The sequence below is a fragment of the Columba livia genome, chromosome 4, assembly GCF_036013475.1.
Source record: "Columba livia isolate bColLiv1 breed racing homer chromosome 4, bColLiv1.pat.W.v2, whole genome shotgun sequence".
Lineage (NCBI taxonomy): Eukaryota > Metazoa > Chordata > Aves > Columbiformes > Columbidae > Columba > Columba livia.
Genome location: NC_088605.1, coordinates 74376154 through 74404030, shown reverse-complemented (window position 1 = coordinate 74404030; position 27877 = coordinate 74376154). Strand labels below are relative to the sequence as shown.

Genomic DNA, 27877 nt, shown 5'->3' with positions numbered 1-27877 from the left:
CAGGTTTTTGCTTGCTTTCCGCGCTCTGCTGGTTTTGTAGCATATAAACCCACTTCTGAAGAGATGCTTCAGGCATTTATTGTTTAGTCTTCTCAGGATGACTAAAACCACACATTGACAATAGCCAACCATTTAGCTGGAAGATTAAAGACACCGAATATTTTGTACCAAAACTAGATACTAAAATTTACATGTCGACTCCTTTTTCCTTTTATGAGCCTGTGACTGTTTTATTAATACGCAGAATGGAGAGCTCGCATCCTTCCCCCATAGTATAATCATACAAACTACACCAGTATAATCAGAACATTAGTAAGCACAAAGTGATTCACAAGTTGGAGAAAACTAGGCTCATAGTCACTTCTTCTAGCAATGAATTAAAGGCATAGAAAATATCTGATAATGCAAGTATGTAATTTCATTTTCACTCAAGTCTTCTAGAAACACAGCAGCTGTTATTGGAGCAGTGAAGAGCCTAAACCAACCTACTGGAAGATTTTGCATTACAGTGCAAGTCAGTTGGATGCTTAAACAGGCTCAGAAACCTGAGAGCATAAAAAGCGCCTTATCAATCACCTTTCTACACAAACAAAATGCTGCTACCCTGAACAATATCTAGTCAGTCCCGTGGGGAAATTAAACCAAACCAACGCTATATTCTCACAACAGCACTCAGTTTAATCTCAACATTTTACAGAAGGGCAGCACCACCTGTTTCTGATCTTTGCCCCAGTGCTCCCAAATTACATACACAGAGACAACGCAACGTCACCGCTCAGGTAACCGACTCGTCTTCACATCCCATGCGCACAAGCATGATGTGTTTAATCAGAATTATCAAAGCCTTTATAAACACTATTGAGCTTGAGGCTGATGATACAGAACAGCCCTATTAAACAAACCAAACTTGCTTTGCACGCCTGCAGAATCAGGGCAACCAGTTCCAGTGGCACCCACAGCAGCCAGCACACGAACAGCCCAACAGCTCCACATCAACAGCTGTTCTAGTTAACGACCAACACTGACAGCACAGACCATTAGATGCCTACTGTGTTTCTATTAAACAGACGTACGATCCAGAATATAATGTAATGCCTTTGTAGTATAGCCTGATGTGCTATTTACAACACACATTTCTTATAAATGTGCAAGTGTTCAAGTCTACCTTAGCTCATACAAACACTTCAGTGCCTTAACTGGGCAGATTTAAAAGCCTGATATGACTGAAGCTTCACTGCCACAGTGACTAAACTTGCTTTAAGGAGTTAGCACTACACCAACACCCCAATAAACATCTGCCTTTAACTGAAGGCTATACAGCCCTAACAAGATCTTGAAGAACATCACATGCTGAAAACCAAGAAATGAGCAATAAAGCCCCTCACATTGTGCTCAAAACAAGCAGCTAACTCGGTGGCCTTCAAAATTTTCCCCATCGTGCAAGTCACACAACCCTAGAGCTCCCACAGCAACTTCCATCTCACTCTAAGACCTACATAACAGCAGAATAACTAGACCCTCAGAACATTTTATTTTGTAGCCATGTCTCTAGTGTGCTTTACTTGTACTTCATATAGGAATGATATACTTAGAGTCACTCCAGCACTTTTAGTGTAGTTCCTATCTGAAACTAGACAGATTTCTACATACCTTCAAATTTCTTGGCTGGCATAAACCAAAGTCAAGAGAGAAACAATGCAAACCATGATCAATTAGTCCAACCGCTAAGAAAACAACAGTAGCCACATCAACCTAATGTCACTTTGATTTAGGGTGCTAGCTAATAGATTTATCAGAAGTTTCAACAGACTGTATCTCCAGACTTTATCTTTCTTGGAAGACACTACAATAGAAGCCACAGCGGAGACTGCCTTGTCAAAAGAAGTACAAATACTTGCTGTATAGATGGAGAAATAAAAGGACAAATCTAGTTGTCTAAAAGACAATTCACTGTACACATTTTATTTACAGTTTTGTACACTGCCTTAATATGAATGGGACCGCTTTTCTACTTGAGCCATTTTAACCAAAGCAAAATAACCTAAGTAATACAAAGTGTTAAAATACAGCATAAGATACAAAAACATACTATTTCTAGTAAGGAATGTAAATTATGGTGTTACATTAAAAAAATCCACAATTCTGTTTAGGAAATCACACAAACAGATCACTGATTTGACTGAAATGCATAAATTTGTAGCAAAGCTTGGATGTTACAAAAAACCAAAAAATTACCAAAGAATGCACAAAATTAATGTTTATTCCACCTTTGTCATATTCCCAGATTCTTCACCAAATGTTACATGAGCAAAAACAACTGAAATCAAAATATCACTAATGTTATCAAATAGGGAAAACAAATAAATTAATCTAGCAGCCATCAGCATAGGTTACAGCAAAGATGATGCTGTATAAAAAAATTGCTAGAAAACTGTATGCACCATACTCTTTTCCAAACCAGCAAAATGTTACTGCATACGATGCAAATGTAAAACAGAGTAATTTCCTGCAGGTACAGAAATGCAACTTCTTTTCTGAATACTGTGGATAAACAAATGTGGGGTGTTGTTTTTGTAATAGTAATGTTTCTACCAAGCTATTACAGAGTGGGCTAGGAAAACATTTATGGATTCAGGGGGCGAAGTGTACTAAAATTCTGATCGGTAATGGTTACTTCAGCCAAAATAGAAAAAATTGAACACAGAAGTACAAGACAAAGGCAAATGAGACTTCTCACAAATCTTAGCAACACTTAGATGGAAATCAAATTTAAACGTAGTCCACTCTGCTTCTGAAGAGGCTTTGGTTCAGCTCCCAAATCTCGATTGCTTGACGCAGTCTCCTATGAAAGAATACTCAGAAGGTGTCTTCTTAAACAACAAACCTATTTTTAGTGGTGGAGCCGCTCTTGGTAGCTGTGTCTGCATGGGACTGATAACCAATCACTATCTTTGGAGGAAGTCCTAATCTTTCTTTGTATACTCTCCTGGAGAAAAGAAACAGAACAACAGCCTAAGCAAAGCCTTAGGAAGGAATTAATAACAGGACACCTGCTTTTAAGATCTGACATCTTCATGAAAAATAGCTGTGTATGAGTGAGATGCAAGCCATTAATGGCACTAGGCTGGAAGCTCTGACTAAACCAGTGAATAAGCCTGTTCAACTGCAGACTTAACTACACAGAAGTTGTTTGTTTTTAACTTACCCTAATCATAATGGAGCAGTTTACAGGACCACAGCTTACCCCCATTTTAACTGTTAAATAAAAGCTTAACATATTGTCTTTGGAGTTATGGAAACATGATAACAGGTAGTAAACAACTTACCTTAGCCATTGTGTCAGTCAGTTTGCAAAATCTTAACTCCATTACAGAACTAACTGTAAAAAAGTTATCTTAGCTCCTTAGTTAATGGTCAAAACCACGCTAAAAATTCACTCTGATGCCTGCTAGGTTTGATGGAAGGTTATTCTCTACTAGCAGAAGATGCATAACCTGGTTCTGTTAGTGTGCTGTTAAACACCTTTCACGTCTGAACAGGATATACAGCAAAATTGTTAGTATAAGGCAGACCCCAACAGATTAATAAAGGCCCAAATGAGGAATGTGTCGGGAGTGCCACCCAATGAGTCAAAATGGTAGCAAGATACTACACCTGACAGTTAAAATCTGGCCTAAAACAGATGTGCTAAGATGGGAAGATAATCTATGCAACCCAAAGAAAATACTGAAGCAGCCTACAATGACCAAATTGAACAGCGTGCAAATTTTAAGCATCAGTACTACAGCATAAGGAATCCACTCGCTTTAGCAATACTTGCTACATAGCAGAGCACAACATGCATCTTCTGTAGTACAGATGAGTGATAATCCAAGATGACTAGTGTTACTTACTGGAATGAAGACTACAACATGCTATTACACATGTCAAATACTCCATGAAACTCAGCATTATTTTGTTTGATTTGCACTTAAACAGAGAAGAGCGTAGGAAAACATCTGTAGAGTTTCACAGCACATCACTGTAGACCTTTTTTCAAATATAAGGACATCCTTGGGGGAGCTTAAGATTTCCACTGCCTTTCTTCTCACCCTCACAAACCGGCATGCTGCAACAGAACCTGCACTGTCTACAGGTATTAATTACAAGGCCTCACTGTGAAATTAAAAACTTCTGCCAAGATCTATGTTCGATTCTTCATTATTTCTAAACTACAAAGGTAGTGCAGTAGTACAAAGTAGTTACTAGTATAAGCTCAGACAAAAAAAACTACACAGGAACACAAATAATTTGGCAACGAGTTACTTGAACTTGGGATAGAGGTCAGCACAGGCTACATTACCCTGAAGTGCATTCTCCTATCACGTTAGCTGGCTTTAAATGCATCGTTACACTTCATATATTCAAGATAATCATATTACTTACCCTATATGCGTAACAGCATCCCTGTTTTCACATTCAGTTGTCCATATTGCTATTTTATCACCTTTAGTTCTAACATTAACAACAGCACCACATACATCATCACTGTAGTCATCAAACGACTCCCCAATAAGGCACAGCAGCTACAAAACAAAGATTAACCATTAAAAGTGCAGTTAAAGTCAGAATCCTGCTCCATAGGCAAACAGTGTACACAAATAACTTGGAAGAATACTACATTTCACTGCTTATAGTCACTTGCTGTACAACAACTGTTTTCTGTTTATTGCAGTGTCTTCTTGAAGTTCCAAATGTTACAAGTGAATGCAAAGTCAGTCAGAGCAAGTATCTTCCTCCTATGTTGAGTTTTCCATCTCTCCCCCTGTCCCAGCAGCTGCAAGTTCTGACACAGCTGATCATGTACATACTGTCACCTCCCACCTCATCCTCCCAATCCAAAACCAGGTAAGAATTAAAGGAATTTATTCTTCTTTCTAAAGCATGTTTAACACAGGTAGACAAATCTGAAATGCTAAGTTTTTACATTCATTTTCTAGGAAGAACTATGTCAGCAACATGCCAGCTATGGAAGGTACAACTTTGGTTCTGAAGTATGTCAGAGGTAAATCAGTCTGCAACTTGGATGAAGTGCTATCTGGTGTAGTGTTACTACCTACCAGCACACTGAGGAAGTTTCAGAGCTCCCACAGACTCTAAAATGGGACTCAAGTCATCCCAAACAGTGTGTAATGCAAGTGCAACCATCCAAATGCCCAAGGAACACAAGATTCTCTCCCACAGATTTCTAATGGAGAAGTTTGGAATTGGCACAGGTCAGGAACAGCAGCCTGAGTTCTGTCACATCCCTGTACCCTTTGCTAACTGGGAAAGTGACATGTAAAAGCTTCCACTTGCAACTCGTAAAACAAGCAATTTTCAGATACTCAAAACTGAGACTTTCTAGTGCGTACAACAGATTCAGCCAGTCTATGCTGAATTAAAAATCCTTCTGTACACTGAAGTATTAGTCTCCAAATTGATCCCTGTTTACTCCACTTGCACAGTACGTTAAACACGCTGCCATTACATTAATTTTCCGTAATCACTTATAACATTTGAAAATTCAACACCTGCAACTTTTTGAACAAAGTAGGTCTTTCAGTACCCACCCAATTGCAGGATACACACATTCACTGAGTAATGAAAGCCATAAGTGTCAAAATTTAAACCACACACATTCAAAATATTGATCAACCACCTTAGTGTATATACAAGCAGGATGACTACATGTTCAATAAACACTACAGTCAAGTACATTCTTCATGAACACTGCACAACAGGGGCAAGAAAAAGTCCTCAAGGGAAGTCTAATTTGCACTTAAGAATGGTAAAGACCATTCGATTATATTAAAATTTATTCCAAAGGGGAGTGACAAAGGAAGAGGTTTTGATTTTTGTTTTTACTGGAGAAAGTTGGTTCCAAATAATTACTGGAATTAGAAGTGACATGGTTGTTTCAGACCACGTGTCCCAGTCATCTGGGTATTTGGGCTCTGTGCCATCGCTGCTGAACAAAAGAGAAGCCTCTGGTCTTTAGTCTACATGGACTATCTACATGTTTCCAACCCCCGTGCAATGGTTATTTAAGAGTCAGAAGGACTCAAGGGCATTTAGGGGAAGAGGCCAAATACACACAGCAAGACATTTATTTACTCATGTGCAGTCATATCACCTAGTAGTAAAACGCTCCTCATCCTTTCTTCAAGTCACTGTTACAGTGACCAGAAAGATTCAAATAGCTCTGGTATTTTGGATACGGACACTTTGATCCTGAAGGCCATTTCTCCCTTTCAAAGGGTGCAATCCTTCTCACCTCTCACACAAGCAGGAAAAAGGATCAGAGGTTTGATAAGATCAGTTTGCTCTGTACTGCTTGCACTCCATGCCCCTAAAACCCATATCACACTAGAATTTTCAGGCTATTCTGAGCCAGTTCCTAGACCGTTCAGTCGCATCCTTCTCTACAACACATTTACTGCAACCCACAATCTCTATTTACCATTAAAAAAAGAAATCTATTCCCAAATGGCAAAAGTATTTTACAATGCACAGGAAGACTGTGCTATTACTTGCCTACCCTAGTCTTAAGGACAGAAATAAAAACAAAGCTGAAATTCCCTGTTTCAGCAAGATCAAAACCTGAAAACCACTCACTTGTATGAGTATTTGTAAAACCAATCATTACAATGAAGCAGCTAAATTTGGAGTCACATTCAAGATAAAGTATTCTCCCACTAGCTCAACTGTATGTTCTGTACATTCCACATGAAAAGGTTAATCTGTGTTGTAGAATTATTTCTACTGCTGCATGTTATAAGTAAGTATTACACAGAACGCAACTACATGCAGCATCACTACAAAAAAACCAAACATCATATTTCAAATACAGCCTCTCAAAAACTTACAGGACTCTGTGCTGCCAGGGAATTGGAAGTCTAGTGTGGCACACAGAAAGAACAAACCATTGAAAATATTAAGTACAAACGCAAGATTCTTCATTTGCAACTTGTAAGGCCATAATGCTTACTGTCTCTAGCCAGAAGCGATCAAGGTCACTTCGTCTCTGCTGTTTGTTTAGTGTAATTAGCCATCGTCCTCCTCGCTTGTTTTTCTCATCTTCCCACATGGGTTCAATCCCATCCTGCAAAGAACAGCCACAAGTTAAATCAGACTGGATCTGTATTTTCCCTAAAGAATAACCAAAAGGCCAGTGATAACTGAAATAGCAACTTAAGAAAAAAGTGTATAGTTTAAGATGCATATCTGTCCACAAATACTGTCTCATACCAATACTAAAGTTGTAAACCAGCTTAAAAAGTACACTTTCTCTAATGAACTTATATTTCTACAGAAGAATCACAGCTCTGGCAAAAGTCTTGGCTACACAACATTACATCAAAAACTGTAGGAACAAGCGAAATCAAACATCCACTTCGCTCCACAGGAAACCAGATAAAATTAGCAGCTACATTCTAGCGTCCTTATTTTAAGTCTTGGACTCAGTGCAACACTGGCCAAGTACTTTTCTTATGCATAAAGAAACAGACACCCGTGGCAGCCTGGCTCTATGACTTCTGCACACATAAGGTGAGAATAAGCAGCTTTGAATTGCCAAGCCCACAAAACTCAACAAGCCATTTAGAAGCAAGTTGCATCTTGATTCATGCTTTACCAATTGCCATCCACTGGATTAAATGACTCTGGACACACTGATCCAAAGCCACCAGCTGCCACTCCCGTAACCAGCAGCTCCGCCGCACTTCAGTGAAGCCAATCATCAAAAAAAGCACATAACCAAATTTCTGTCTAGACAGTTAAGAAATGTCTATTAAGACAGCCACACTACAGAACTGTGGCTGAAAACTAAGTGTTCGACGTGCAGGATGGAGTGGTGTCAGCTCACTTTAAATTTAACACCCTCACTGGCAGCTGCAGAGCTCAAACTACTTCATCGCCTTTAAGAGGAACTCTTAGGAGGTCACGATTGAAGGGCAACAGCAAGAGACTGCTCAGAAGCCTGCAGTCACCAATTCTGTACCTGCTCCATGCACTTGAAAAATTAAATTATTTATGATATGCAAACACAGAATAGATACACAAATTTAGGATTCATGCAAAAATACAGGCATGATCCACAGGTATCCTACCATCTGTAGGGCCTACAGCTTCTATCAGGAAGGTTTCTCAGTCACTTAAAATATCATTACCTTCCCAACTCAAGCATAACCACCTAAAGCTGTTGAGGTTCACAAACTCTGTACACAGCCTACTGAGGAGTCCCAGCCAGGAGCCAGGTTTTATAAGCAAAGGAGGAGCCAGGTACCAGTATTTAGGTGATTATTTAGGTATTTGAATCCAGAAAGGAAGCTGTATGTTAGACGCACTTCAGAGAAGTTAGGATTTAATTTAGAGCTCCAGCTGAGGCAGGATTCATGTACACTTCCATCAGTATTTCTTACTAGTCTGAACACTTCCTCAGTATGTTTGAAGCATCAGTGTTGGGCACAATTTTCTATTTCATATATAAGTTAATACAGCGCATAACTGGTGGTGTAAAAACTAGTTATAGGAGAAGTGTGCATTGGTCAGCAGTGCTCATACATAACAGGACACTGCAGCCTCCCACAGAACTCAGACATTTCAGTAACTTCATGTCACAACAAGTGACAGAGCTGAAAAATCTTTCGTATTGTCAAAATTGAGATTTTATTTGCACAAGCGTGCCAAATATAGGATGAAGACAAATATAGCAAAGGATTAAAATGTACTGGCTCTGAAGTGTGTTAAAGCAGGTATTTGTATTTTCAGAAATAGTGACGGCTTAATTTTCAGAGGGCACGTGTTTGGGACTTCCTAAAAAAAATTAACGCCTTTAGGACATGCGCAACCATGTTCCTAAATATCTGAAGTGAAATATTTGGACAGTGTCTTGCTTAGTCAGGAAAACATCCATCAAAATCCATAAAGAAAGAAAATAAGATTAGCGAGCATACCTTAAAGAGCGAGTAGTCACAACCAGGCATTAAATTACTAGAGAGCTGGATATGGTTGTATAAACTATAAGAGGAAAAAAAAGCAGGGTTAAAAACTAAGCATTGTTTTAAGGTACAAAATTCTTAAAAGAATAAGACATACGACAGAATAAAACACAAAAATTAAAAAGCATTAAAGTTATTTCAGAAGCGACCTTATTTCTTAAGTATTTTTCAGCAGTATAAAATCATCAGCTTAAAATGTTCCTGGCTTAAAGAAGCTGGTTCATCAACACCTGCTGGATTCCTATTCAACAGTATTTTCCAGAAATACCAATGCTGCTTTTAAACCTAGTTCTAACAAAGCTATTAGAAACATAACTCGCTGAACTTTCATGTCAACAAGTTGTCTGTGCATGTGTATTCTGTACATATACATACCTGGAATAAGGATAATTGTTTGCATTTCTAAGGCTACTCTCTCTGCAGAGAGTGGTTTCAGGAGAAATATTCAATGTTGCTATTTAACACAATACTATAGAGATGAAGGCTGTAGGCCTGAGAAATAAAATCGAAATACAGGCTCAAAAGGCAAGAGCAGATGACTGAAACAACAAAATATAATATATACTCCAAATTAAATATAAAACTCTGCAATTCACAGAAAAAAAAAATGAGTACATACTGTCTCCTCTAACAAGACAGATGCCTTTTTTCCTGCACTGTTAAGGTCAGACTTCAGAAAAAGGCCTGCACATAGCACAACAAACTGTAGTCCCAGACTAACTAACATTCAAGCGTGGTCCAGCACTGAAATTACTGTGATGCTCTAACAATTAAAAATCAGGTAGAGGAATTACAAAGCCAGTTACAGATTGATCATCTTCCTTAAGTTTACCTTAACATTTTCTCCCCAGAACTTCACACCTACTTCCCACTCTGACCACAACAGAGGCACAACGTAACTGCTTTTGACTGATTCTGTACTTTGACTGCAGACACCTAGATTCTGTCTCTTGATTACCCAGACTGTCTTAGTTATAGGAGCTCAAAGAAACCTTAACCAACTTTATAGTGAGTTTCAAACCATTTAGCCTCATATCACATACGCCAAGGCTGCAATACACTGTTCACTCAACCATCAGTCATCTCATAGTAGGAATGGGAAGATGGTGACAAGCACAGAATCCTATTGCCCTCCCTGACAACTGCACTGATAAATACTTGAAAATTTTCAGTATCTTTATTTCTTTACTGTAGATGCTAATGGGTCACTCACTGATAGGTCTCACTGTTCCAAAGATGACACCTCTCCCTTACTGGTCATACCCAGAAGAGCCCTACCCATCAACAGAGCACAAAACACTAAGAAAGGTCAAATATATAATGCATTTTTTGACCACCTGTTACATGCCACTTGCATTTTCTTCACGTATCATTATGGCAGGCAAAATCTTCCAAGCCAACCACCTGAATCTGATAGACACCAAGTGTTTGGAAAGTGCAGGCCTATTTTCAAAGGCTTTGTTCTTGCTGTTTGAGCCCAATTGCTTTTGCAGAGCTTCAATTTAGAATGAAGGTATTTTCTTCCGTAGCCTCTAATGAACTTATTTAAAGGATGCCACTAATCAGCACCAACCTCTAAAGTACTATGCTACAGAATAAGGTACCCCTGAACATCTGAAAGTGAGCCAGCTGTCTGAGAACAATCAACAGCAAAACTCAGGGCCAAGGAAAGAACAATCAGTTGGCTACAAGAATTTACAGATTTGTGTTACTACGAGATAGCTACTGAACAAGCAAATTTCTACATGTATGTCACGTACATATGAATAAGAGCAGTGTTGCAATAATAACAGCAAGACTCTTAAGGTATGAGAAACTTCTTCAATCACCTTCTCTTTGAAAATTACATTCTACCATTGTGAAGAATGAGGTAGACCTCACCTTCAATTTCCCAGACATTTCAGATTACACTCAAAGTTGCAGTTAATAGCGTGTTGTTTTGGTTGTTTTTTTTACTTTGGCATAAACATCGCAAACATACATCAGGATTATTATGCAGAAAAATCGTTACTTACGCCCAAAAATCTTCAACAGTATCAAACTTTGAGATAAGACGAAGATTCGCTTGCCAGGTTTTGCTCTTGTCATTTTTAAAAAACCAGAGTGCCCATCTAAAGGAAAACAAAATAACATAATAGCATCTAGAAATGTAAATAGATTTAAAATAAAAACCAAATTGATTGTAAACCTTAAGATACCATCAGCACAGAAGTCAGTTTTCATCAATAAGCTACATAAGAAATTCAGTTCTCAAATCCAAGTCCAGCTAGCAGCACAGATCCATTTCCAGTCATTCCCTTGTCCAGGTTACAAAAGCTAATTATACAACTCTAAAGCTAAACATGACAGTTTCCCAAGCACTCACATACTAGGAGAGCATAAGTTTTAAAAGGGAAGCTGCATGAAGCCTACTAATGGCAACAATATTTCTTCAAAACAAAACAAAAGCAAAACAAACACAAACCAAACAAACAAAACCCCCAATCAAAAACCAAAACCATCACACCAACTGTTTCAAGTTTTTAAATCTACATATATAAAGACTACATGAAAAATTTTCCACTCGTTTTTCTTCATTATCTCCACTGGGTACAAATCTCATCACAGTATACATTGAACCTTTCGCACAAAAATGCTCCTTCTGGATCCAAAAAGGATGATTTAAAGTGCTAGAACAGGAGACCTGATGAGGCACTTAACAAAACAGCCTTATTTTTCATTCTGATAGTTTCGGTCGTTTTGAAATCACTCAGGTCAGCACAAGAGTATATTTATCTTCTCATAGTGGAATACTTTAAGTCACCAGGTGCTAATCTATTGTTTTGAGACCTTTCCTGACATTCCAAACTCTGTTTTAAAAGTCTCCTCTTTTCCGGTAATGTCACTTGTAAAGGAGCGTCAGCGCCTATTTAATCAAAGTGGTTAGAGGGATGGAAGTTGAGAGAAAGACAAGGGACAATGGGATGCACAAAGCCCAGCACTAAAGCAGTGGTCTTCCACACTTGCTCAAAACTTCCAAAAGAATAAGGTATCACCTGGTAAAAGGTTTAACTTTGGGGCAGCACCTACCTACCAATGTTAAATACTGAGCGCACTGTGAAAATCTGCAAAGATTTTCAGCTTCTGTAAAAACACTATGTGAAAAGGCTCTAAATTGCAAAACGGATTTTTTTCTCCGCAATCTCACTGCAAAAATCTTCCAAAAAAAATGAGAAGTCTCAAAATGCTGCTAGAAAACAAAAGGTAAACAAGAGAGCTGTAAAAACACAGGCATTCTTCTACCTCTGGCAAACTTACAATAATGCTTCTGTACTATTTACCTGTTCTGTAGTGGATGCTTAACGTACTGCTCAGGGCTGGCAACCTCCTGACTGGGTGCTGACTCGGTTTTCTCCTCTTCTGAAGGCTGAGTGTTGGGAGTGGTTTCCTGTGTGAAAAAAGGAGTTGTTAATACATTCCTTCTCCATTTTTAGTAAAGTAATTCAGTTCTTTGAAGTAACTTTAAGAAGGCTGAAGCTAAGAGTTCCTCTAATTCATCTTGGATTAGGGGCCCAAATAACATCATGGAAGCACAATCCGCATCCCTTAAACAGGTCCCACAACGAATACTAACTGTAGGAACACACATTCTGCTGTTCAGCAATTTGCTTCCTGTGCCATTTGTTTGCAGAATGGTTTACTGAACTTGTCTTACTTTGAAAGAGTTCTGAGTTATTTCAGAAATACACAATATAGTATGTTACCTAAAATATGTTCATCTAAAAATTAATTTCCAGAATAATAATTTCAGAAGGAAAATTATTTAAAAAATCACTTTGAGAAAGCACCATTGGAAAGAGATGTACAGGCCTTGTTTATTTAGAAAGATCTGTTATTACAAGTGGGAGACACGCTTACAATTCTCAAGTCTGAAATCAGCTATGACAAGCAACTCAGAACCAAATCAGTACCTAAGTCTTTGTGTTTGAAACACCACTACTAACAAAGCTTCAGCCACCAAACAGCAGAATTTAAACACTTATCAGTTCTCAAATTTCAAACTGACATAAATGTCATTACACGTTTACCACAGATTAAACTGAATCCAAGTAATTTTTTTTTCAAATCTCTAGAGACAGTGCTAGAGATGTCCAATATACTCTAACACAAAGAAGTGAAATAATATATTCCCTTTGCATGCAAATCCCCTTGAGCTTGTCATTCAGTTCAAGAAGCCGCTGTGTCAGGTTTGAAATTCTAATGCCATTCCTTCAAAGCGAGGAACACAAAGCTTGATTGTGAGACCAAGTGTCCCCACCAGTTACCACCATTCCTTTCTGATGTGCAATCTGCACTAGAATATTACAGACAAGGACTGAGGACGAGACCTGATTCCCTACAGCTAACACAAAAATGCCTGGACTGCTGACCCTGTGAATGAAAAAGCGCTTCAGTAATATTAAACAAATACTAACTACAGCAGACTCTAGACATTCCTAAATGTAGCAATAGAGTAAGTAGTACTTAAAATTAATTTAAACTTTGTGGTTGCAATAGAACAAAGTAACACAGGATTAAGTAATGGTAAGTTATCTAATTAATGGAACAGTTTACTCCAGATATCTGTGCTATTCAGCTTATCATCACCAAAACTGCTGAAAAGTGGAATGGATTTGAAGTGATAACAAACTCACACGGTTTAACCTTCACAGTCCTAGCTGGCAAACATGTCTGGTAACGCCTAAACTTCTGTCTTAATACAGATTTTCTTTATCAATATATTTAGCATTATTAAGCATGATACTATGTTTTACTTTGGAGAAATTGTACCTTCCTGCTTGAAAATAATCAAGTATGCTTTAGTTAGCAGCTTACCAAGAAAAAAAAAAAGCAAACAACAGTTTAAAAGCTAACTTACATCCCATTTCAGAATGCTTTCACATGCTCACAGTGAAAAGACTGAAATGCAAAGGCCTAACGGTGGCAGTGACAATGAGGACAGCGCTTTGATTTACACAGCACAAGGGGCAGGTGGCACAATTTCCTGCCTCTTAATAAAACTAAATGCTTTCAGAAGATTCCTGAATGGCAACACTGACAACGTCACAGTGTTGAACAATCTGTCAAATCTGCTTCAGTGTAATACTATAAAAAGCTAAACAGATCTTTGAAACACTTAGTAAGTGCTTCAAATTCTATCCAGAATAAAATGTCTAGTGCTAGCTCCACTCATTGTCAAGTGGATGGGATCAAATATACATCTTTCCCTTTAATCACACATGAGAACCCCACAAAACAAATTAAGATCATCAATACACAAAGGCTGTAAAATACACCAAAGCAGCATTTCAATATTTCCTTCTCCAGGTTACCATTTGTATTATCCTGCAAAAAGCCAAGTACAGACAACTACAACTTAAGTGTTGCCCCTTCAAGAGCTTCTAACTAGAAGAGTTAGAAATATTACATGTGCAAATACAATGAGCACACAAGAAAAACCTTGTTGAATGTTTAGAAGTAAAAAAAGCACTACATTTTGCAATAAAGCTTCGTTTCGTACGCAACACTCTGCAGTGGTGACACCTATTTACAATAGATTTACAAATGCTATTATGCTCAAGATTTTTACATCAAATAGACTCTCTCTTGACAAATGCAGAGTATTTTCCAAAAATCATTTCAGTTGAGAATCTCACTCATGTTTGCTCAGCAAATACCTTCCAATATACAAAGAGATAGTCCTAAAGTCTCCCTGGCCTGTCTTCCAGAAGCACCATAAATAAATCAAGCAGAAGAATCAACACAAAACTACTAAGCACATGCAGGATTATGCCATTTCATAGCTCCTAATACAAGACAACAGAAAGGATTCAGGTAGCATCTTCTAGACCATTAAAAAAAAATGCAATGAGCATCAATATCTGCCCAGTACACAGATCAGCCTTCACATAACTAACATCCAAGTCCATTTCTGGACAAATGGAAGCCATCTGACTCAGCACAAGCTAGTTAAGTCACAAGTCCCTTGAGATATTTTGAAAGCTACCTGGCGTTAATGAAATCAGACTCGACTATTATTTCAAGCTCCTGTCCAAAAAGTACATGGCAACTCGCCTCCAAGGCCTGGCTGTGGCCCCGACCCAGGATTACACCACTCACTGAAAAACTAACCCAGCCACAAGAGGGTTTTCATTTCCAGCACCAGGCTGCCCATCAAGGACAGGTGCAGCTGTACACACCAGAATGAACCTGGAAAAGGTGTAAAGTCGGAAGCAGAACATTCTACCACAAAACAGTTTTCTGGCTGCTCTAAGCCAGATGCAGCTTGTTTTCACTGCTACTTAATTCCCACTGCCATCAAGGAAAACAGAAGAAGGATCATTTTCATTTTTGGCTGGTTAATCATATCAGCTCCCATTTCCTTTCATCACCGTTATCTCACTATTCTGACCACCAATCTAAAGAATTTGTATAGCAAAGCACTTTTCATTTATTAGTCAAATACAAAGCATGAATGCCATTTGGTGAATTTACAAAGTCCCTTCCCTGTACCCAGGCTCTTTCCAGACACTGAAATTCTACCCCAAACCACAAGCATGCAGGCTTGAAGATTCTATAAATATAACATGAATTAAAGAGACATTATACACATTTGACCAGTTTACACCTTGAAATGGCCACACTATTAACTTGAAGTTAAACTGTCTCCATGAGCAGTTTCTGGACTACTAAATTTCAAATCCTTCACAGTACTTCACTGCTGCTCATAACTAATGCATTCTTTAACCTAAAATTGACTGTGCATCTACTATTAAACTAATGCTGCTTTTAAAATAGTTGTAATAAAACAGGGTAGTATTACCAGATAAACTGGAAAGCTTCATATGGCAAATCCTACTCCTCGTACGCAAGACAGCACATAATTAAAAGTGACATTTATTCATTACCCATGTTTTTTTTTGATGTAGGAATCAGCTTGCAGAACTCCATGAAACATTTGCCTACTCAGCATTTAATGACTGTGCATATCCGCACGTTACTTGGGTTCTGACACTTGCAGATTTAATTGGTGTTATTATTCTTTCCCCAGAGCACGTAATGACCAACATATTAAAGGAAGGTGTGCGTGTCACTGGGACAGGAAGCAAACAGCACTTACAGTAAAAACTGCTTCTTCAGGTTTGTCTATTGCAGAGAACAACAAGCTCAACCAGGTTTCACCAAGTGATTTCAGATGCTGCCCAGACCATATTCATATCATCTAATTGTCTACAGAAGCTCTTTAGGGAGCCCAGTTGAGAGAGCGCAACATTTGCATCCCAAAAGGACGTAACCAAGCACTACTATGCATTCTTGGTGAAAGTTAAGAGAATCAAGTAGTGGAAAAGGCTTCCAAAATTTTCTTGCATTAAACTGAAATAAGTTACATTTGAGAGTTTCCACCCTTTTGTTTAGGGTTTCCAACAGAAAGAGAAAACCTAGTTATGAGGTGTCTAGGGAAAAAGCACGTCAACTACTGTGGTCTAAAGCTTCTCGAGGATAACTACTACTACACGCAAGGCACAAAATCAGGAGCGACTTATGTCAAAATAGTCTGGATAAAAAAGGGATTTACGCCCACCCACAAGCAACTGTTACGTGTTGTAAGAAAAAACAAATTATCTGATATGCTATTCTGAGGAATGAATATGCAGAGGTAAAAATCACAGGTAGTATGTGTAATAACAACTGGTACCAGCAGTCACTTGTTAGCAATTAAACAGCTTTAAACAGCTTTCCAGACACCAGGACAGAAAAATTTTCTAGGCATGACATAACAAAGCCTAATACAGAACAACTATCCTAACTACATATATTATTACTTAGACCACCATAGCTTTTTAGAAAGGCATTCACTATTAGAACACAAATACAGGGCATGATTTTAACTGAGTGACAACACACCAAATTAGAACAGAAGCACAACACATGTACAGGACAGGAACAAAGGGCTGAAGGAGTCGTCCCACATTTCTTCCAGGGTCAGGTTTATTTACAGCCCTTTTGACTTCTGAAAAAAATGGGTTACATATGCTTCAAAGCACCCATCAGATTTTCAACATTTAACTCGCAAACTTACAACTAGAATTAGCAAATAAGTTAGAGGTATATCGAAAATACTTCACTATCTTTGTGTTTTTTCTAGCGGCCTAAGCAGGCTGCCCTCGTGCGAACACTTCTCACTCCAATCTGCTGCTGCCTTTGCTACTGGAACGTGACATTGACCCATGGAATAAGATGACTCCACATCTAACATTCTATTAGTTCTAAGGCACTCAGACAACAAAGTAGAAACTTCCCCAGACTACCAAGAACTGTTCAGATGATTTAAGGGACAAAACCCATCCGTAACACCTCCAATCTCCCCACACGCTTCTACGCAATAGACGCAAAACCACCCCAAATGACTGCGAGTATATTGAGCCACTCAGTGTAGAGTTTTACATCAGCTGAAAAGTTCAGACACATTCTTCAGAAAAAGACTTGAAAACAAAATTTTATAATGTACAGATGCTCAAGAGGTCAGTCTTCAATCAAAAAATAAAGTCCTGGATATACCATTGGTATGCCCAATTATTGTAAAGCAAGTAATGCACACAAACTTCTTTGATAAGTAGCAAGAACATGCAAAATAACTGACCGCTATTTAAAAGATTATTCATTTAAACAAATGTTTCGCACATTTAGAAAAAAAAACCCTTTTCAACAGTTAAAATATTTCTGCCTTACATCCACTATATAAGAATCAAGGATAACTGCCACTTTCAGGCAGTGAACAGGACATACGTGTTACTCAGGATACATCTGTACATCACATGTGCAGCACCCTCATAATGTGAAGGTTTTAGAGATGAACAGGTTTTAGGACTTTAAAAAGTGACTGACTGCCTTAAGTTCTGGGTTAAAAATAGTATCCAACTTAAGTTTAACCTTGGCTTCAGAATATTTCAAAAGTGAAAAATGGTTTGAGGGGAAAAAAGAAAAACAACTCCTCACATTAATTCACTTCTAAAATCTGCATCTCTCCACCAGCACCCTTCATTTGATTCTTTCCCTCTACCTCCTGAAAATTCACACAGGTCTTTATAAAGCTGCCCAAATGGTCACATTTTCTCATCAAAAATTTGCCATGTACCTCCACACCTGCAGGTGGTATCAGTAAATCAAACACAACTCAGTCTCGTATGCTATTTTTATGCATTACCTTGAAACAAGCTTGACATCTGACAGGCTGTACGAAATGTAATTTTTTCAAATTGCTTTCAGAAAAACGTTTATCCCAAAAAATCCACAAGTTTTCCAACAACTTCCTCCTCTTAGTAAAAAAGAGGTAGCTTTGTATTCAGTCAGAAAGGTTATTTACAATTAGAAAGACAGTTTGATAGACACTCTCAATTACTAACCAGCAGGCAAGATACATGTATCATGCATCATTTCAGAAAAATGCAATGAGCAAGCAACTGTGTTCACCACATTACAGGAGCAGTACACTGATTTCAACCATAGCAGGTCCCTGACTATATTACAGCAGAAATACCAAGTAATAAGAGTAAGTCTAAAGTTGAACGTGGCCTGCACTTAAATTTACATGCTACCTGTCTGCCAATAATACAAAAGAAATACCTTTCAGCCTAACTTGAATTTTTGGCGTAATTTTAAACTTTCCAGAATTTCTATGCCCTACACCACTGTGTTCATAACCCCTTAGTGCTAATAACTGTTTCATTTAAAGAAAGTTTTGAGTCCTGCCTATTGATGATTAGCTGTTTAAACAAGCATTTTCAAATTATACATAAATGAAGTGTCATCGATGCCTCTTAAAATGCAGAGTTAAATTCACAAGAATTGCATTTGCACAAATAGAAAGATAACTGTCATCAAGCAAAAAAGAAACATGATGACCGTTTCCAATTTGAACCGTGAGGGATCAGATGCTCACATGTAAGTTACTTCCACATGATTTATACACACCTAGAAATTACAGGCTTCGTGTGGTTACATTTAAAAGTCACCTTTGGTAAACTACTGTTTACTAAAGCATTACTACTGGTTTTGTTGTTGACTTTGTGGACTTTTGCACAATGTTATCTGATGACATTTAGTCCTCAAAGGCTACAATATGAGCACACAAATAGGACACACTCCTGCATATTCTCACAAATTAATCTAGAATAGTCTGAAAAAAGAAACAATCTGGATAGCACAAGAAAAACAGCTTTAGCCTGTCAGGGTTGTAGACGTTTAAGTTTTCCACAACATTAAGCATCTATGTCCTCAGTCACTACGCAAGTCTAACTTTAAGCTTCAGCAGGAGAAGCGTGAGCCACCCAAAAGGACAATGAAAAATGTCATTAATTAAATCAATTTGAAAATAATCAAGCATAGCTGATATTTGTTTCCTGAAACCGAATGTATATCAACTATAGCAGAACACTGAACAGCAGCATTACTTAAAACTGTTGTGAGCGTTGTCCTATCTTCCTCTCTTACAGGCTCAGCACAACCATGGTGAACTGGAGCTGGGAAACCAATCTTGCTGGGAAACGGCACAGCAAAATGATTTTTTTTATTTTTTTGCCTAAATTAGGCCCCAGATGTAGCTCAACAGGCAACGTCACGCTTATGTAAGAACGATGGAGAGAATGGTGCAGAGACAGGCTTACATCAGCACCACAGCCAATGAAGCCACAAAACTGCATCTTTAGAGTCATTCCAATCTCTAATGGCCATCAATATTACAAGTTATTTATCACAGCCCCTGCTAAGGTCATCACAAAACACTGCAAGCTCTCATCTTCAGGTATGTGGGCTACAGCTCAGAAAGATCAGCTTTGGGATGACTAAACAAGTGTTTAACACTGTAGCTGGAGAACATGGGAAGGTGCTGCTGGTGGTCCACGTCACTGCTTCAACAAGGGACATTCTTCCTGTTCAGAACTGCTAGTCAAGCCATTTATAAGCACTGAGCAATTTCAATCTCTTCCTTGTTGGTAAAGGTGGAGTGTTTTGGGGTTTTTTCGGAAGAAAGTCATAAAGGGAAGATCAATGTCCCTCACGCAAACAGGTAAAATTAATCTTTATTTAAAAACAATGTGATTTGTGAACCTTAAACGCCTTTTGTCTAAATGCTCAAAGCTTCTCCAAAGTACACACTGGCTATTTATTCATAGTTGGTAAGCAGCAGCAAGAAACTCGCCTTCCTTAAGTTTCTGTTTTTCTTGAAACCCTATCACAGAGTCTTCTGCTCCCATGACACACGAGCATGTGGGGATTAGAACAACAACCACACTTGGACCACCTCCAGCTGCTTCAGTTCTTTATAAGAGCACAGGCTAGGACAGTGTTTATAAAACAGAGCATAAACAGAGCTTAATATCTGGAAAAAGAAAGTAAGTATTTAATTATCGCGAAAACTATAAAAAAGCTTGGATAAAAATACAGTTTGAATGCAGAAAGATGACACAACCGGAAAAAGCCAGTTTGGTTCGCAACGCGCCTCAAGCCTCACCAGTCCCGCTGTTTTCTCGTTTCGGCCGCTCCTGCTCTGCGTTCAAGCCGGACCTCCCCGGGCCCGCCCGCCGGGAGGGCGCTCGCCGGCCGCCGGGGAAGCGCCGAGCCCGCCGGGCTCTCCGGGCGGAAAGCAACATGGCCACCCCCACCGCGCCACACGCGGCCGCCCGCCCGCCCGCCGGCCCGGCCGACCCCGGCGCTCCCCCCGCTCCCCCCGCAGCGCCGCGGGGGCGGCCGGGCCGCGGCACGATGGGCGCCCCAGGCCGCGCTCCCGCCCCGCTCCCCTGCAGCCGTGAGGCGCTGCCGGCGCTGCCCTCAGGCCGCCTCCCCCCACTCAGCGCGGGCTGGCGCCTCCCGCTCCCCTCCCCCGCCCCGGCCCCTGCGTGCGTGCGCTGCCCGCCCGCCTCACCCCGGCACCCCCGCCGCTCCGCCCGCCGCCCGGCCGGGCGCCCGCCGCCCCCTCGCCCGGGAGAGCTGCGGCTCGAGAAGGAGACGGCGGCGGCGGGAGGGTGAGGAGGGCGGGCAGGAGAAGGGAATGGAACACTCACCGGTTCCACCGTCGCCATCTTAGATCGATGCGATCGCAGAAGCGCCGCGGGGCGGGGAGGGGGCGGGTAAAGGGCTCAGGTTCGAACCCGGTTGGCTGCCGGGCGGTCACGTGAGCCCGGCGGCCGTTGGGGAGCGGGGAGGGGGAGGTGTTGGGGTGCATGCCGGGAGTTGTAGTCGCCGAGCGCGGGGGAGGCCGGGAGTCTCTGTCCCCGCGAGGGGAGGAAGAGGCGGGCACCGGCGGAGGGGCGGGGCCCTGCGCATGGCACGCGCATGGAGCGTACGGCGCGTGCGCGTCGCCGCACGCACCGGTGTGCGGGCCGCGTGCTCCCCCGCGCGCCGGGCCCGTTCCATTTTTCCGCGCGGAGGGGGCGGCGCGAGAGCGGCCGTTTGAACCGCCCGTGCCCGGGACGAGCGGCGGCAGCTCGTGTGACTGCGGCACTGCGCGCTGGCGGGACCGGCGTGCGCGTCACACAGCGCGGTTAGAGTCACTGAATCGTTCCGTTGAAGAGACCCGCAGGGTCATCGAGCCCAACCATATCCCAGCCCAACTCCAGCACTAAACCGCGTCCCTAAGAACCTCGTCTGAACGCCTTTTAAACCCCTCCAGGGATGGTGACTCCACCACTGCCCTGGGCAGCCTGTTCCAATGCCCGACAGCCCTTTCCATGAAGAATTTTTCCCTAATATCCAATCTAAACCTCCCCTGGTGCAACTTGAGGCCATTTCCTCTTGTCCCATCACTTGTCACTTGGGAGCAGAGCCCAACCCCTCCATGCTCCAACCTCCTTTCAGGCAGTTGCAGACAGCGATCAGGTCTCCCCTCAGCTCCTGTTCTCAGGCTGAACAGCCCCAGCTCCCTCAGCCGCTCCTCATCACACTTGTGCTGCAGCCCCTCACCAGCTCCGTTCCCTCCTCTGCACTCTCTCCAGCACCTCAGTGTCCTTCGTGTGATGAGGGGCCCAAAACTGACCCCAGGATTCAAGGTGCAGCCTCACCAGCGCTGAGTACAGGGGCACAATCACTTCTCCAGTCCTGCTGGCCACACTGTTCCTGATACAAGCCAGGGTGCTGGTGGCCCTCTTGGCCACCTGGGCACATGCTGGCTCATGTTCAGCCGCTGTCCATCACCACCCCCAGATCCCTCTGCCGGGCACTTTCCAGCCGCTCTTCCCTGAGGCTGTAGTGCTGCCCGGGGTTGTTGTGACCCAAGTGCAGGACCCATGTGTGTGTACTCTTTGCCTCTTTTAATCCCGCCTTTAAGTCTCTTAACATAAATAAAGATAATCCATCCAGAATCCTCTTCCTCTCTGATCATTTTATCTTCAGCTTCTGCATTTAACTCTGTATTTTGATTCTCAATGAACCAAGCGTACAGACCTCCGTTTCATAGCTGAGAATGTCACTTTACTGGGAACCGTGAATCAGCGTTAACCTTCAAATGATACTGAATGTCATATAGCATTTGGCTGTGTCATTTTTCTTATGCAAAGCAAGAATAACCATATAAAGTCCCCTATAAGGCAGGTATGCTCACTAACAATGTTTAATAAGATAGATGAATGTAGTACAACTGAGCTCAGACAACCTTATTACCACGCAAATAGGAAGCAAGCATGTGTTGTGATTTGGTGTTGTTTCCTCTGATTTGTTGAGTTACAGAGGCACAAAGCCCCTAAAGACAACGTCAGAAGTTATCCTGCAACTTGTAAGAGCAATGAGAGGATTATGAGCTCCTGTAATCTTTGCTTCTAGTTACTGACATACAAAAGCAAGATCGTCAGCAGTGACGTGGCTGCCTTGCAAGTGACATCTTCAAACCAAGAGGAAAATCAAGATAGAAGGCAAAGAGGTGTCGTGGAAATGGAGCAGATCACTCACATCAGCGATATCACACTTTTAGAATAGCAGTTGTGCTTTATGTGGTTAAGAATCTGATGATCTTAGTTTGATTTTGAAAAGAAAAAGAATTTTTAAAGTCTCATAGTACTGTCCATGATATCTGAGGTGGAGACACACCACTGTATTTTACTATTATTACGCCTATTTTTTATGGCCTTGACTTTGATGACAAAAACTGGGTGAAATCCCTGTTGAGATCAGTAACATCCCGATTGAATTCATTGGGGCAGAACTGCACTCCATGACTTTTATTGTGTTTCCATAGTAAAGAATAAAAGTTTTTATCATCACCTCTAGACACATTCATGGATTCTTTCAAATATTACGAGCAGTGGAGTTTCTCTCTTTAAAGCTTGCAACTTAATTGGTTAAACAGGAATGCTTTTCATAAAACAGCACTTTGCTTAAAATGATGTAGCTTGTTTTCCTTTGTTCCCACGATAAACAGCCAGCTTCATACGCATTTACTGGAAAATGCTAAGATTCTTGGGTACCGGAATAGCATTGCTGAATTCAGAGAGAAACGTTCTCAAATCATAGCAGGAATTTTGATCCACTGCATTAATGCATACGCTGCAAGAGGCAGCACGGCTTGAACAAGCAACACAAAACAAAAGAACTGAGGCTGTACTGGGCCTTTCAGTCATTTAGTTTGCATCGTCACCAATGGGAGGTGTAAGAGTGATGCCGAGGCTTACAATATATTGCAACCTCTTTCACCTTGCAGAATTAGACAGACTTCGAAATCCTGCATAATTTTTCTTTAAAGAAGACTGACAATTTTTCTTTAAAGAAGAAAAATTAAGGCAGGTATTTCTTCAGTGCAACTCAGTTCATTTTCAAAGGACGTTTATAAAGTCTTGGTTTGTTTTCTCTAGCCATAGTAAGACTATTTTGCTTTGACCGCAGGTTTGTCTCTTCTTCTGGGTACTTTTCTTTTCTCCAAGGGTTCTCTTTCACTCCTATTTTTTAAGATCATGCTACTCTTTTTTTTTTGCGGCCATCTTTGGGACATTTGTCTTTGTGTGCACTTGTGATGGTTGTGCAGTTTCTCTTTTTTACATACACACACACAACCTACGTAACTGTTGCATTGCGTACGAGAATCTCAGTCAGTGCCTGCACCATCTGGCCAGGCCACAACAGTGCACATTTGCATGTGGTCTCACTCCTGGGTGGCATTTTTGCATTGTTTCAGCTCTTGCTAAACAAAGAGGCATTTAATTGTGTCTTCAATGAGCCTGAACAGAAGACAGCTCCTATACCCAAGAGCTTCACTGGGAAAGTGCGATTACCCAACCCCCACTGCTGCAATGTACAGAAGCAAAGCGAGGAGGGGGAACACGAGCTGTGGCACTCTCTTAATTAAGTGATGTCAAATTCAGAGGCCATTTTCTTCCCAACCAGCAGCTGTCTCAGCTGCCAGATGCTCTAGGGGTTTTTTTCAGGAGCTCTCTGACCCACAAGACACCGCTGACCTCTCCTCCTGCCCTCATTTGCCAAGCTCAGGCGCCCCCAGCCTCGCGTCGCTTCGGAGGAGTCGGGAGGACAGCGGGAACACAGCAGCGTTGACATCAATCAAGGATCGTGAACGGGCTATAAAATCTCTGACTCACGCGGCTCTGTGTGCGTTTCTCTGTGACAGAGCAGGACGGGCAGCCAGACAGCGCTGTGAAAAGCCTGATGGAGAAAAAGAGCGCTGCTCGGGGGGGGTCACAGCAAAGGCCAGTGAACTTCCCTGGTGAGGATGAGGGTGCCACCACATAATGCGTGCACGGACCTCTGGGAGGCGGGAACCGCTTCACTCATCAATTCAGGAAATCAAGGCCGAACTGGAAAACAAAAGCATTTGAAATAATGTTTTACTATGGGGATGATAATACAGGGCTGTTCAAAACTAAAAACCATCACAACAACAACAAAGAAAAAGCAAAGAAACAACTTAGGCCAAATCTTTCACAGTTAGTTATTCTAGGTTGATCCAGGTCTGTGTTCTTTCCAAACAAGGAGGACAAGTAAGCAAGTTTGTTAATTCCTCAATTAAGAGGCTCACTGTTCTTTAAATTACATGTATTTTGAAATTGTTTAATTAATACATGCATCCTTGGCTTCTCCAAGTAAGCAGGGGAACAGCATGTTTTTATTTTGCCTTTCAGAAATACAGCAAATAAATGAAACTGAATAACAGGGGGAACCTTGTCTACTAGTTAAGAGTCCTCTTCTTTTTTCTACCCTACATCATTGTCAGCTACCACAAAACGAGCACACACATATACCAACACTGTCCTAGTAAGGATATTGAAAGACACAAATAGGAATAAATTGTAAAGTTAGAGATTAAATTACATGTCAATTAAATACGCACAACATTTAGCAAAGTATCCTAAATTATTATTGATGATTACAGTTCTTTAAATGGCACAAAGTTGCAGTTAAAGTGTGTGAAGGTACCTGTCCTGCATTGCTTGACAGCTTCACTTGTTGGTTACGTGGAAAAGGATCACTGATTTTCCATGGGTTGTACACAATACCTGATAGCAACATGGATCATTTACAAGTGATTCTGCTTGTTCAGTAACATTTTGCTTTAAGAAGGTTAAACTAAGCCTTTAATAACAACTTGGATTTGGACTACGTAAAATCACAGTCTGAATGTGTCCTTTAAATACATTTCATGTTGGTTGGCAATTCAATGCCTGTCTTAAAAATCTGGACCTAAATGCTGTTGCAGCATGAGCTGCATGAATCGATATGTAGCTGTTTTCACTCAAATAAAATAATACTTGTAATCTTTGTATTTTACAAGCATCCTAGAAATGTATCCTAATTCACTCTCACATTATTCTCTTTCTACGAACAACAGGCAGACACAAGTATTATCAATACTATAGAAATGAAGGCGAGAATTGTCAGAAACAGTAATAGCATGGCATCAAACTGCTTTGGTTGTTTGACCACGCTAGTCAAGGTGTTTGTCACACAACAAACCAGGATGAGACACTTTGTTACCTGTCACCTTGGTCTCCTAATCAGTTAGGCTACTTAGCCGCTTTTTACCAATTACATTGTCATGAGATGGGAAGTATTTTTATACAAATACACTTATTCTGATAAAAGAATCAGCTGTATGCTTTTCTGTTCTGGAGCTAGTAAGTGGAAATGTTCACTTAACCTCTAAGCCTAGGAGATATATTGTTTATTTATTTTTAATTAAAAGTGAGGCCAGAAGACCATAGAGAATAGAACACAACTGGAGAAAATGCTGAAGGTTATAGTTTGGATTTTGAATCACACCTTCTGGGTGCCAGGAAATGAGGGTAATATTTTGTGTACTAAGGTCAGAAGAAGGACTGGTGTCGTTTCATCGCAGTCAATGACACTGAAGCAGGAAGACAATTTGATCCTGCGAAGTTGTGACTGAAATCACAGGCCGTGCCTGCCAGCTAGAGGAAAGACAACAGAGATTTAAACAAGGAGCCAGATCCCAGCACTAAGGTTGAATCTAGCAAATACGTGCTCTGAAGTCTTTTGCAGCTATTCGCCAACTCAATAGGCATCTCTCCACGTTCTTTTGAAAAGCGGCTTCCTCTTCATATGAACCAGTAAAAAGCATCTTGCATTGTTATGGAGTTAAAGATATTTTAGGACATATTGACAATAGTTTTGACATCAATACTCAGAGAACATAAGCACTCTTAGCTTTATAAGCACAGGTAGTACCTTTTTCGCCATCAACCCACGTAAATGGAAGAAATATAATGTATGTATGAGTCACACTTATTTTTGTGACAGACCATTGGTATCTGATCTTCCTCTTTCCAGGAGGAAAACCAGCATCCCTCCTGTGACAATGCCACAGCCTATTTTTCTCATTTTAGTTACTGCCTTACTGAATATTGAATTGGTGACAGTTTAGTTTTTTTCCCCCTTTCAAAGGAGAGCTAAAAACAGAGTGAAAGGATTATTATAAACTACATAGACAGCCCCACTGACCAACAGCGTACTCCGTAGTAAGGAGGATAAGATTGAAAAATTTAGAATATAGCCTCACCGATGAAAAAGGTGAGAAGTTGAAAACAACTGAAACAAAGAAATAACCTTAACAGCAGAGTCAATGATACTGCTTTTATTTTTATACATCCTTTTATTTTATCAGCGCTGGGGAACACTGGAGATCATCCTCCATAAGTGCACTGGATGCCCTTGTGTTGCTCATATTCACATAATTATTACTTATGCATTACAATTTTTTAAAATTTTGACATACATCTACACTAAGAAATAATTGATGATGTTATAATTGTTTAGTTTCTTACTTACAAACATCTATTAATGATTAGTTAAATATAAACTAAGCACTCAGCTTTAAACAATGTATGACTTAATCTTCTGTCCCCTTCTTGTCATGCAGAAGGATGTAAAACTTGAAAAATATCCCCTGGTTTTGCAGGTGGTCAGAAAGTGTTTATCACGTCAATTGGTTAATGATGGGTGTGTCTTTTGTAACTTAATCACAGAGCACATTAATTTAAAAGCGTCTCTTCACAACGACCTTCCTTTTTTATGGGGATGGAACCGTGTGTGGGTGACTCTGGCACACACTTCAAGCGAAACCATACAAAACACGTGTAAATTAGGATTTTGCTGCGTAACGGCAACAGGAAAGAAAAAAAAATAATATTTTAACCATAAACTAATTGATCGGCGGCTTGAAGATGGGGAGTGAGGAGTTTGGCTTCTCCTCTTACCGGGTTATCCCGCCGCCGGGCCGCCCTCTGTGAGAATCTCCTCCCCGCAGATTAACGGCTCCTGAGGGGAACCGGCGGCTCCCGCCATCGCGCCCCGGCGGCTGCGTGGAGAGAGGGCGGGCAGAGCAAGGG

General features: G+C 40.7%; 1 protein-coding gene and 2 long non-coding RNA genes across 3 annotated transcripts in view; 1 reads left to right on the top strand and 2 right to left on the bottom strand.

Moving 5' to 3' along the window:
• LOC135579407 (uncharacterized) overlaps positions 1-5757 on the top strand; it is a 33506-nt gene extending 27749 nt beyond the window's left edge. Inside the window, exons 3-4 of the long non-coding RNA XR_010472461.1 lie at positions 4715-4887; positions 4980-5757. This is a non-coding gene — a long non-coding RNA (uncharacterized LOC135579407). The remainder of the gene's footprint in view (positions 1-4714; positions 4888-4979) is intronic.
• On the bottom strand, positions 1932-21326 carry EIF4E (eukaryotic translation initiation factor 4E). Its single transcript, XM_065062382.1, has 7 exons — positions 21098-21326; positions 12341-12447; positions 11036-11131; positions 8976-9039; positions 7010-7123; positions 4426-4565; positions 1932-2986 (listed from the first exon to the last, which is right to left on the bottom strand). The coding sequence occupies exons 1-7, from the start codon at positions 21113-21115 to the stop codon at positions 2872-2874; spliced, it is 654 nt and encodes a 217-aa protein (XP_064918454.1). The 5' UTR covers positions 21116-21326; the 3' UTR covers positions 1932-2871.
• Positions 21327-22480: 1154 nt separating this feature from the next.
• On the bottom strand, positions 22481-27877 carry LOC110358646 (uncharacterized). Its single transcript, XR_002413292.2, has 2 exons — positions 27746-27877; positions 22481-24829 (listed from the first exon to the last, which is right to left on the bottom strand). It is a non-coding gene; the product is annotated as an uncharacterized LOC110358646 (long non-coding RNA).